Below are 12,310 nucleotides of genomic sequence, written 5' to 3' on the forward strand. Positions count from 1 at the left end.
GGGTCTAAACAGGTTAAACGGGTCTAAATGGGTCTAAACAGGTCAGGTTGGGCAGGTTAAACAGGTTGGGTTGGACAGATTAAATAGGTCTAAACAGATTAAACGGGTCAGGTTGGACAAACAGGTTAAACAGGTCGGGTCGGGTTGGGTAAACAGGTTACCTGTTTATTAAACAGGTTAAACGGGTCGGGTCGGATTACCTGTTTAATAAACAGGTCAGGTTCAGGTTTGTAATTCCTGACCCGTTTAATAAACAGGTCGGATTCAGATTTATAGTTTTCTGACCCGACCTGTATTTGACCCGACCTGTTTATGCCTGACCCGACCCGATTGCCACCCCTAGTCCACCTAGGGCGAGCAAGTGGGGTCCATGGATTCAACGGTCCACGCCAAACGTGGGGGAGTGGGCCCCGGCAGAGCGTACTACGCATCGGTCCGCGTTCACTCTAAAACAAAAAAAAAGACCAAGAAATAAAAGAAAAGAGAGAAAAAGTTGCGGGGGAAAGAAGAAAGCTTAACACTCGACGAGAAGCCTGTCATCTGTTGCTGTTGTTGCCGTTGGGGTTTATTTATTTACTATTTTGCCTTCTCCCCGGCCCCCAATTAAAATCACTTACAACAACGCACAGCCGAAGGCAAAAACCACCGCATCCCTTCCATGCCGCCGGAGTTCTCCAATCGCCCCTCCATGCCCCCCATTCCCCGATCTTCCTCCGCTCTGAGGTCCTCTCTCTCTTGCTCTCCAATTCGTGGTGTCGATTCATTGCCGGTCGTGTCTTCTCGGGCTCTTTCGAACGAAATCTGTTTCGATTTGCCGGGATTTGATTTCTCGTCTCGTCGTTTTCGCTTTTTTTTTTTTTTCCTGGATTTCTCGTTCGATTCTTTTTCTTCTCGAATTAATGAGATTCTTGGATGATCTTCGCGTCTGGTTATTTAATTGATCGGTTACGAGTTAGTTTTTTTTTTTTTTTTTTTTGGGTTGGGAGGAATGTGTTTTGGCTGATTTGCGGAATGGACTGAGAATTGGGGTGATTGGGAGTTTCGCTATTTGTTTGATCTTGGGAGGAGTCTGAGAAAAGATTTTGACTTGTTGGGCTTCAGGGAGTGAGAAGGGACGGTGAAGGAGGAGAAGAGTTGCGATGTCTTTTGACGGGGAGGAGTCGCGATGGATGTGTGGGACGTCTGGTGTGGTGAATCTGCAACGGGTCAGCTCTATGGTCAGAGAGATTGGAGACCCATGTCTTCATCACTCGCCTTCCAAGGTCGGTTCAAACTAAAGCATTCCATAGATTATAGTCTTTAGCTATCTGCACTGCATTGTTTTATAAGTGGAACCTGTCTTGATTCATTTAAGAGATTCGGAACTTTGGAGCTGCTGCTCTTCTTGATGATTGGGAAGCATTCAAGGACATTAGCTGATACGACTTCTTATGTGCTGTTAAAGAGGGGGGTGGGGTGGTAGGGGAGCAGAAGCGATATCTTTTCTCCTCTATGTGTGAACAATAGGATAATCCAAATGAAATCAAGGAGACAATTCAACAAACATAAGAGGCACAAGATTTTTTATGTGGAAAACCCCTTCATTGTGAAAGGAAAAAAAAAACATGGGGCCACCAAGCCCTCTTCCCAATCTTCCACAATCAACAATTTGGGAATTACAATTTGTTTGTTTTTTCCAGACAAAACTAGAGGATCACTACATCAAGAGCCAGCACTCTTGGTTTGCACAATACCACATCACCAAAGAGAAAGGTGGATAACAAGAGACAATGGAAAGGTCTCCGCTAGTGATCTTCTTGATGCCTTCCAAGAAATCTTCGGACATGCCCTTGGTTCCTTCCAAGAAACCGTTGGAGATAGCTTGAACCAATATTGGAGTTGTGGATGAGATTCACAAATCCAATGACAAATACCTTGATTTCTTTTTTCTTTGCTTTTGCTCCAACCATTGCCTCTTGAAAAGAACTCCTTCTTCTTCCTCTCTTAGCAAGACACCATTGGAGAAAAGAGGGCTCTCTCATAGTTTTTTTTGGCCTTTTCTCTTAGCAAGACACCATTGGAGCTATTGTGGTGGGTTGGGTCTTCAGGGAATGGAGAAGTTACAGAGTGGGTGTGACAAGGAGGTGAGCAGAGCCTCTATTTTGGGCTATAATGGGAATGGACAGTATGAAGGTGGGGATGGGTTAAGGGCTAAGGCTTGTTACAACAGAAATGAGGGCTGGAGTTAATTGGTGGGCTAGTGGGATTGCTAAGTGGGCCTTAGGTGTAGCAACCAGCAAACCAATGGAAGTGATGGGTAGCTAGAAGTTGAGAGAAAAAGATAGATATGGAGGGTGGTGGGGATAAGGGATGTGTGCATGTGCATGTGTGTGGGGAGGCAGTGAGAGCATGATTTAGCTTTGTCATAGTAGGGTTTGCTCCAACAAGCAAAGCCGAACCACTCACCTTATTGGCCAATCTCTCTCTCTCTCGGTTTGTTTTTTTTTTTGTTTCGAAGACAATGGAAGAGAGAACAAGGGCGGGAGGGGAGAAGTGAGGCTTTAGCTTACTTCCACTTTGTAGCACTGTTGGCTGCTGATCCTACAAGCTGTTGGGTGGCAATTTACATATAAAACTTCGACATGTGCGATGCATGTGGTGTGGAGATGGATAACACCCTGAGTGGACCCTTACCAATATGCTTGGGAGTTTGAGTTAAATAGTAGATTTTTTTAAAATTCAATATAATATTATTAATATCTGAGTTGGGCTTGGCCAAGATAGGGTCTGCTCATACTCGGTGCGAAATAATTTTGGGTCTTAGACGTATGGTGGTTGGCCTAGGTCCATTCCCATCCCTACCAAATGGTTTCTGCTACAGATATTGTCACAATATTTTTATTATCTATTGTTGATGGTGGTTGAATAACTTGACTTTTGGCAGGAAGTAGGCAACAACTTTAACCGTCATCTTTTTCTGACATATTGTGACTTCTGCTTTTGTGGAAAAGTCAAATGTGATTATTATTAAGATGTGTTTACCATAACATGAAATATTGCGATGACTGGGTTGAAATACAGTTAAAAGTTGTGCGCCAAAACATGAAATCTAATGATGACTGAGATCATATTATTTTTGTGATCACATATTTTTATTTTCAACTATAGCAATGTAATAACATCCTCTACTGATGTCACTTGCAACTTGATGCTGTTATATGATTATCTCTTGTGGACATTTGATGTCACAATATTTTTATTATCTATTGTTGATGGTGGTTGAATAACTTGACTTTTGGCAGGAAGTAGGCAACAACTTTAACCTTCATCGTATTGTGACTTCTGCTTTTGTGGAAAAGTCAAATGTGATTATTATTAAGATGTGTTTACCGTAACATGAAATATTGCGACGACTGGGTTGAAATACAGTTAAAAGTTGTGCGCCGAAATATGAAATCTAATGATGACTGAGATCATATTATTTTTGTGATCACATATTTTTATTTTCAACTATAGCAATGTAATAACATCCTCTACTGATGTCACTTGCAACTTGATGCTGTTATATGATTATCTCTTGTGGACATTTGAGAGAATTTTGTAATCATGATAATATTTAATGTTGAATAATTGCCTTTAATGTATCCTTTTATATCAAATTATTGTTCTGCATATGAATTATGCCAATACGATTAAAATTATGCCACTATGCAAGCATGTAATATTTTTCTTCTAAATTCTCCTTTTTCTTTTCTTGTTTCTGCTTTGAATTATATACACAGGGAAGCAAAATGCTCAAGCCAGAAAAGTGGCAAACCATTTTTGATAGCGAGGGGAAGGTTATAGGTTTTCGAAAAGTACTTAAATTAATTGTATTAGGGGTAAGTTGCTTGCCAGGCTCTTATCGCACTTTCCAAATATTGAATACTTTTCACGCTTTTGCGCTAAAGTTTTTTTAATCTGATGTGTCTTCTAGCATTTTCCATAAATATACCACCAATAGTTCATGATTGTTCATAATTAATTAGTTATCCTGATCTTAATACGATCCTTCAACCTCTCTTGCTTTTGAGATCTCAAACACACTCTTCTCACAATTTCATGTTGCATGTGAAAATCCTTAGGAAAGAATTGGGCAATGTAACTTTATGCAGTGTTATCAAGTAGTATAAAACTCTCATGCAGTTGAGTTGATGAATGCTTTGACTGCTCAGCAAGTATGCTTTCAATTTTTTCTCCCTTGTCTTATGGAAGAAGATTAATTTTGTATATTTCTAATTCATATGCACTTCTTTTTATGCAGGGTGTGGATCCTTCTATTCGGGCAGAAGTCTGGGAATTTCTTCTTGGTTGCTATGCATTAAGCAGCACCACAGAACACCGGAAGCAACTGAGGATGGCTCGAAGGTTTTGCTTTGGTTTTCAGTTGTATATTAGCACTTCATTAGTTGGCTATTGTACATGCAGTTGTTTTCTTAGTTAATAATTGAAATGTTGTCCTACCTTGTGATGTGTCTCTGGTTGAATTGCCTACTACATTTTGGATAATTTTACTTTTTAAGTGCATGAATAATTCTAAACTGTTAACCCAAGGTCCGTCAAACCGGTACCAGGATCCGTACCGATTGGCGGACGGGTCGGTACGGTACTGATTCGGTACCATACCGACACGGTACGCTTGGGCGTGCTGGTTCCGTACCATCACACTCATTTTTTTTTTGAGTTTTTTGAGTTGATTTAATTGGTAATCAATTTTTTTGAATTTTTTAAATAATTTTAAGTCTAATTTGATATTTTTATGATCTTGGTTTAACCTAAATGATGCATCTTGTTGTTTTAAAATGATACAAAATCTAAAATGATTAGTGAGATGTTGCATGCTACAAAAAGCAATACAAAATATCTTCAAATTAAGTAGTGAGGTGAAAAATATAAAATAATACAATCAATTATATATTTAAAGTACAACATACATATCGATATCTAAAATCTCGTCGAGTGGCGATGCCTCTTACAGATATTCGGATCATTAGCATAGTCAGGAGGCACATCAGCCCACCCTTCTAACCAAGCGGCGTTGTAGTCCTGTATGCTCATCCCATAAGAAATGTGCTTTGGGTTATAAGCATTCTCGGATCTCTCACTGAAGCTCTGACTCTGAAAGGTATCCTCTGGCTGATAAAATAGCTGTGAAAGGGCCCATCTGAATAAGTCGACAGCAAAATCCGATCCGTAAGATGCTTCGGACTGCGTAGGATAGCCACTGAAAGATGCCTCAGATGCACCATATTCATATCCGTATCTGTATGGGTCATAGGCTGTCTGTGACTGCGGGTAATAGATTCCAGTATACGACTCAGAGCCTGATACGTCTTGGACCAAAATTGTGCACACACTTTTTTTTTGTCCTTGGTCTTGGGGAGGGAGGCATGGGTTTGGTGAAATGTGTCTTAGGGACATAGCTTATAGATATACGTATCCATGTTGTGCTAACTTACATATATAGTTGTTGATAATATTGTTTGCATTTTATCAATTATTGTCGTGGAATTAGCTCTCAGGAAAGCTTAGTCATTATTGATCCATGGAACTTATCTTAAGATCTAATATGCTTTGTGCACAACTTTCCTATCTGCTATGTGTTACCATTATGAAACTAAAAGATATATTAATGGCACTAATGTTATAATAAATTGATATCATCATCAATCAGCAACTTCAACTAGTCAAGTTATTTGTCTTTTAATATGCATACTGTAACAAGATGCAAATTATATATCAGATGCTTCCCTGGAATGATTTAAGGATGCCCAGTGATAAATGAAGAATCAAAGTCTATCCATTTTCTTCAAATATCAGCAGGATATCTTTAGCATGCTCCTTTTTTCACTTTACCCTGGATCAGCCTCCCATTCCCAGGGATCGGACTAATCTTACCATTGGAACTTCCAGGTTATGACCTAACATATAATTTTGCAATGCAGGCAACGCTATGAGGATTTAATCAGGCAATGCCAAATGATGCACTCAAGTGTTGGTACTGGCTCCCTTGCATATGTCATTGGGTCCAAAGTGATGGACATGAGGACTCTATCTAGAGACAATGACATCGGGGAATCAGTAACCAAAAATGGGCAAGCTTCTCTTGATACCACCAACAAGTTAGAGACATATTCTGATTTAAATAATGGCTGTACAGACACCTCATGTACACACAAAAGGAAGAGCTCTAGTAAATCCGCTGAGCTAGTCAGTTGCAGGATGAGCACAGATGATGCAGCCAATGAGTCTACGTATGTGTTGCCCTCCTCTGAGGCATATAATTGTTACCCAAGAAATTTTGACAGTGATTTCCATGAACCTCAGTATGACACCGACAGCTTTTTTGATTTTCCTCCTCTGCCTGTAACAAACTTATTCCAGAAAGGTAATGGGGATGAGAATGAAGGTCAGAAGCATGAGCATACACTGAGATTTGAGGGTGAGCACATGCATAGCTTCCAAATCAATAGCAACGTGGATCTAATTATGGAATCAAGTTCTCCTTCGACTGTTCCATTACATTCAAGCAATAGTGCAACTGATATTTTTACATCAGGTGCTTTAAATCATGTTGAAGGGTCAAAAGAAATGGACTGTAAAATGGAGTTTGTAAACAGATTAATGATTCCAGATGCCCCAAAGGAAGCTACAGTGGATCAGACCACTTCCACTGGATTAGTTGCCAATGACGACCGAGTTTCTGAGTGGCTTTGGACACTTCATCGAATTGGTAATCTATTGTCTTTTTGCATATCAGATTTCCTAACAATCAAAATTTTCATTTTTCATTATTCTGAAAGCTCAAGATGCATGGTTGTGCAGTTGTTGATGTGGTAAGAACTGATAATCATCTTCAATTTTATGGAGACTCAAAAAATATGGCTAGAATGTCAGATATCCTTGCTGTTTATGCATGGGTTGATCCTGCCACTGGATACTGCCAAGGTTTTCCCCTTAATCTTTCTTTTCACATCAAGCATTTTGTTTCTTTCTTAACTGGAGGTTAATGGTTGTTTTCTCAAGCTCGATAGGCTCGATATAGTCTTAAATTTTAATAATGGGATGGCTTGGTCCCAGGGCTCAACTAACTTAGTTGCGCTTCATGTGGAAATACACATCTGGTTATTCCAATTGACAATCCGGACCATGCATCAAGTTATATATTCCTTTGTCAACTTAGGACCAAAGATCAAGTGGTTCAGATCATTCGCAGTCACAGATCCAAACAAATCCTCCTCCCACGCATCTGGCATTTTGCCTTTGCAATAGAAAATTTAGATCGCGATGAGTGGTGTGGATCATTAATTCAATAGTCTGGCCATATAATTTGATTGCAGGGAACAACCAAATTGGTTATGTATGCCCTGGAACATCAAAGCCATATGATTTTAATGAATTTGAAGTCCTATTTATTGTAATTTGAGGTCTCTGATTGCAGGTATGAGTGATCTGCTTTCTCCCTTTCTTGTGCTATATGAGGATAATGCAGATGCATTTTGGTGCTTTGAGATGCTTCTCCGAAGAATGGTAATATCATATTTATGTTGGATTTGTCTTCTCTTTTGTTGTTAAATTATGTCCATTCTTTAACATATCCATTTTGGTATCTTTTAGCGTGAAAATTTCCAGATGGAAGGGCCAACTGGTGTGATGAAGCAGTTGCAAGCATTGTGGAAGATCTTGGAATTAACAGATACTGAAATCTTTGAACATTTATCACTCATTGGCGCTGAAAGTCTTCATTTTGCTTTTCGAATGTTGCTGGTTCTTTTTCGTCGGGAACTGTCCTTTGATGAGGCTCTCCGCATGTGGGAGGTTTGTGCCCTAAATATGTTGTCATTTTAGGAAGTGCATTAGTCAGTGGTGCTATAGTAGTTGTTTTGGCTCTTACATTTTATGGTCAAGGTAATTGAGCAAACAGGCTGTACTCCAGCATATGGAACCCACATTGTAGTTTCATTGTAAGAGTATTATAAAATTCATCTGCTGTTGCATGCCTTGTTTTGCATCATTTAGATGGCAGTATGACATTTAACCTGCTATGAATTTTAGCCACAAGAATAGATTATGAGTTCTCATGAGGACTCTAAGTTGTGCTTATACTGTTGCCTGAGAAGAAATTGACAATGGAGATGGCATATGCATGCAATATGAGCTTAGTATCACAAACAGAAATCTTGAGGTGTGCTATATCTTGGAAGGACTCATTATAAATGAGTGCCTTGGGTGAAGTTTAAGAGTTCCCCCAGTCTAGAATAAAGTGAGCCTTTTGATATGCTCTTATCATCAGTGAGGTCGGTTAAGTACAGCTTAAAGAACATTAATAGCCAGAGAGGACCAAATATGTTATAGTTATGTAAAAGAAAGGGCAGTTTGTTGATGTGATTTCATTTGGTGCAGGAGCGAAGCCCAGAGTTAGTTACTGTTTAGCAAATGAACAGTCATTAGTCTTCAGGTTGGATCTGAAGTATGATCCAGCTTTAGAATGAACCTGTAGATTTCTACAAGAAAATGTAACAAAGAAGAACTATGTATGAAAATAAGATAGGGTACAATTGGAAGTGTACTTTTATTTATGGCAACAAGAACCTTTGGGAAAAGAAAGCATTTGCAAAACCTGAAAAATAAGGACATAGGTCCATCTCAAATTTGAATGCATTCTCAGATAACAATGTTGGAAAAGTCTCTGTCATTTAACTGATGGATTGCTGCAGGAGCATTGTGTGTGCAATCATGAGTGCTCATGATATAAAGCACATCAATGGCAAGATAATGGAATAGCTTAAACTAGGCAGAAGGGGTTTGTTTTGACCTTAAAAAATAACTTGGTGGAAGCTGCAAACTCAGGCATGAGAGAGTGTTGCTGGCTCCCTTTAGCTTCTAAAAAAAATGTTCACCTCTATCTGATAAAAAAGCCAATATATGGTTCAAGGTTCATGGTTTATTGCCTAAAATTTGAAGATATTGAAGCTGGTTTAGGAATTGAGTATTTCACAAAGATTTGAAATGTACATTTTTCTGTTCTCTCTATTAACACACTTATGAGAAATATGATTAGGACTCTCATTGCTAACTTTTGTTTCTTTTTCTATTCTTCAGCTGTTGCATAAAAACTAACAGCTGATTTATTTATTCAGATGATGTGGGCTGCTGACTTTGATGAAGCTGTTACTCAGCAATTGGAGGAAAATTGCCTCGATCTGTTGGTTTTAAAGCTTCAAAACAATTCCAGTGTGGAAATGAAAGTGGAACAAACTGATAATGGTCGAAGAAAACTTAAAAGCATGCAGCCTCAGTATACAAATGGTAAAACCTGTGCACCGTATGGGGAGAGGTCTATTTCAAGTTATCCCCTTTGCGGCCTGGCAAAGGCTAATTTCTGGTCAAGACATGATCAGCTGCAGGTTCATGGTACAACTGCATCAACAAGAAAGGGGGATGATGAATTGCCTGTTTTCTGCGTAGCAGCAATCCTCATCACCAACCGCCAAAAGATTATGAGAGAAACCCACTCAGTTGATGATATAATCAGGGCAAGTTTTTTTTTCCCCATTGTTTTCTTTAGTTCCAGAATCTCTGTATGAATAGGAATAGATTAAGGGCTTGTTTGAGTATTCCTACAAGATTGGGCTGTCTGTCAAGCATGACCCTGTATCAACTAAATACCACCCAGCTCAAATCCTGTGGGGAGGTCTTTTTTTCCTTCCTGCAGCCCAAAGGCTATGATCTAGGCTAGGTTTGGATAAGCTCTTAGAAAATGCAAGATGGATGGCTCAACAAGCCTGATTCCTACAGGATTTTCTGCCCAATCCTATAGGAATATCCAAACAGACCCAAAAAAGTATATTGTCCCACATCTGTCTTGGTGAGTTTCAGAGTGTTTGGCAACAATGGACATGTCATCATTCGTTTGTTTTGGGGGATTTTCTTGATTGCCTAGCTTCTAAACTCTATTGGGTTTTGTATAAGCTGTTCATTGCTACTACATTATAATCTCAAGCTGACTCTATAGACATTTGACCATGGCCATTATTTTGTATTGGAGAATTATAAATCGTCCCACTTGTGCCTTTCCATAATGAGACTGGCCATATCTAAAGAGAGAAACACAGGAAGTGCATAATAAGTGGTGAGGATGCATATTCAATGCACATCATTAATAAAAGAAATCTTTTTTTTTTTGATTGATGGGCTCAGTCATCCATCAAAACTGTCATAATTCAGTCACATGCATTACATGTGCCACATTCTAGTTAATTATGGTTAATCTTATTGTAGTTTGACCTAGCTAACTATTAGTAGCAATTTTAATATTATTGAGTTGTTCCTGGACCAGATAGTTTATTAATCTTATATTTATGTCCATAAGCTTCTTTTATATATTTAAGGCTGACAGTTTTGCATTGACATCTGAGTAGGCTTTCATTGAACATTTTTAGTTTGTCATAATTAGCTTGAATAATAACATGTTGCCGTCCTTTTGTCTACTCTTGTATAGATGTTCAATGATAATATGCTGAAAATCAATGTGAAAAGATGCATTCGCATGGCTATCAAACTAAGGAAGAAATACTGTTACAGGGTAAGATTTTTTTTTAACCTGTAAATGATCACTATGTTTCTTCAATTTGATCATTATTTGTGCTTGTGATGATCTACTATTACTTTTTGACCCTCACAGTCTGACATTTTATTCATTTGATATGGACATCCAGTTTGTTTATTTATTTGGAAAACATTTTTTGTTTAACTTTATCTAGAAAATCCTGGTTTCAAATTCTAACTTGTGCTTGATACAGTTAATGAAGCAAACAAGCCTAGGAAGCTCGCAGCAACAATAAGAAGACAATGAATACTTGCACTTCTCACATGCTATGTTGGGGAAAGCTTTAATGTTTGCTATACTTCTCTTGGAATTGGAAACCCAAGTTGCTACCCAACCTTTTGGGTTCATAGTGCGATTTTATATTTATTATTTTGTGGAACTTGAGCAGGAAGGATTGCCGCTTTTAAGAGCTCCAGTTATATATCCATTCCTTTTGTTGATACAACACGTCTGCAAGGTAAGTTGATGTCATTGGTGCTCTTCTTTTTCTAGGTATTACTTCTTCACACTGTCTGACGAACATGCAGAGTAAATTATTTCCCCAAGTTGACTTCTTTCCTAATATCTAAGTTCTAGGTTCCTTTTCTGGTAGTTCTATAAACTGATTGAATATTATTGTTATTTTAGCATCACAGCAGCGATGGTTGACTTTTTTAACCTTTCAAATGTGATGTGGATTTTATGGACTGGAATATCACTGAAATTGTGACTCTCTCTCACTTTAATTCTACTTATGATTGTTATAGGGTTGATGGCATGACTATAATCAAGTTTTTAATCTTATATATCAGAGAAAGCTGATTAATTGCATTCACTTTTCTGAAGTGCTCTGAGACATTTGTTGTCATATGTCAGTAGAAATCCTATATCATCTAAGTTTCCAATCAGCTTTTCATCAATCTTAATAAATTACCCAGTTCTACTCGTGGTACCTCTCAAGTACCTATATACCTTATCAAGAAAACTTTTTCAGTTTTTAACTCTTCTTGTGATTGGTAGTTTAATTATCACCATGCCAACCACTACGCTGTCAAATAGTGAACTAGCAATGCTTAACAATCTCTCCATTTGTTTGGTAACTAATTTCAACATTTTGCAAATGCTTAGTATATGTTGTTTATCAGAATGCACATCCTTTGAAACGTCGTCTGAAGTATGTACTCGCAATATCTTCCTGAAAATACTCACAACATCTTCCTGTGTTCGGCCAATCTGTACAGAATCATCAGATCTAACCATATACTTCAAGGCACTCGAAGACTGAAAAGTGGAAACATCTATTCTTTTAGCTAATTTGGATCCTTGCATAGAGCTTCATTTGGTTGCTGCTGCCATGCTAATGCTGCTCCGACTACTTTTGAGCGGGAAAATGACAGCCATATTTTCCTCAGTTGATCTCTCAACATGCTATTATCAGAGGAAGGTTGGAACGCTAGTGGGAGGAGGAATGGAGCATCAACTAATGTATGTGTATACCTCAAATTTCCTCGAATCCATTTTTTAAAATGCCTTGGATTGGAATGTTACTTCAGGTAATCCAGGGGAGAGAATTTTGTATTCTATTTTAGGGCATCAATATGTCTGACTTAAGTTCTCATTCAGATAGAGATCACAACATCCTGGAAAGGTATACAACAGCAAAATAGTTAAGGAAGTCAATATCGATGCAATTTCATATTCTGC

General features: G+C 38.4%; 1 protein-coding gene across 1 annotated transcript; it reads left to right on the forward strand.

The window, feature by feature from the left end:
• Positions 1-534: 534 nt before the first annotated feature.
• Positions 535-12,310, forward strand: LOC103708583 (small G protein signaling modulator 1-like). Its single transcript, XM_008793585.3, has 12 exons — positions 535-723; positions 1,102-1,262; positions 3,762-3,860; positions 4,283-4,386; positions 5,964-6,751; positions 6,844-6,966; positions 7,460-7,548; positions 7,636-7,836; positions 9,159-9,554; positions 10,520-10,603; positions 10,821-11,084; positions 11,848-12,310. Exons 2-11 carry the CDS (start codon positions 1,140-1,142, stop codon positions 10,860-10,862), a joined length of 2,049 nt encoding a protein of 682 aa, XP_008791807.1. The 5' UTR covers positions 535-723; positions 1,102-1,139; the 3' UTR covers positions 10,863-11,084; positions 11,848-12,310.

This window comes from Phoenix dactylifera, chromosome 10 (genome assembly GCF_009389715.1).
Source record: "Phoenix dactylifera cultivar Barhee BC4 chromosome 10, palm_55x_up_171113_PBpolish2nd_filt_p, whole genome shotgun sequence".
Classification (NCBI taxonomy): domain Eukaryota; kingdom Viridiplantae; phylum Streptophyta; class Magnoliopsida; order Arecales; family Arecaceae; genus Phoenix; species Phoenix dactylifera.

Coding starts and splice junctions, on each gene's coding strand:
- LOC103708583 (XM_008793585.3), top strand. CDS start 1,140: ATGTCTTTTGACGGGGAGGAGTCGCGATGGATGTGTGGGACGTCTGGT. Junction 3,861..4,282: donor TTAAATTAATTGTATTAGGG/GTAAGTTGCTTG, acceptor CTTTTTATGCAG/GGTGTGGATCCTTCTATTCG. Junction 9,555..10,519: donor CAGTTGATGATATAATCAGG/GCAAGTTTTTTT, acceptor ACTCTTGTATAG/ATGTTCAATGATAATATGCT.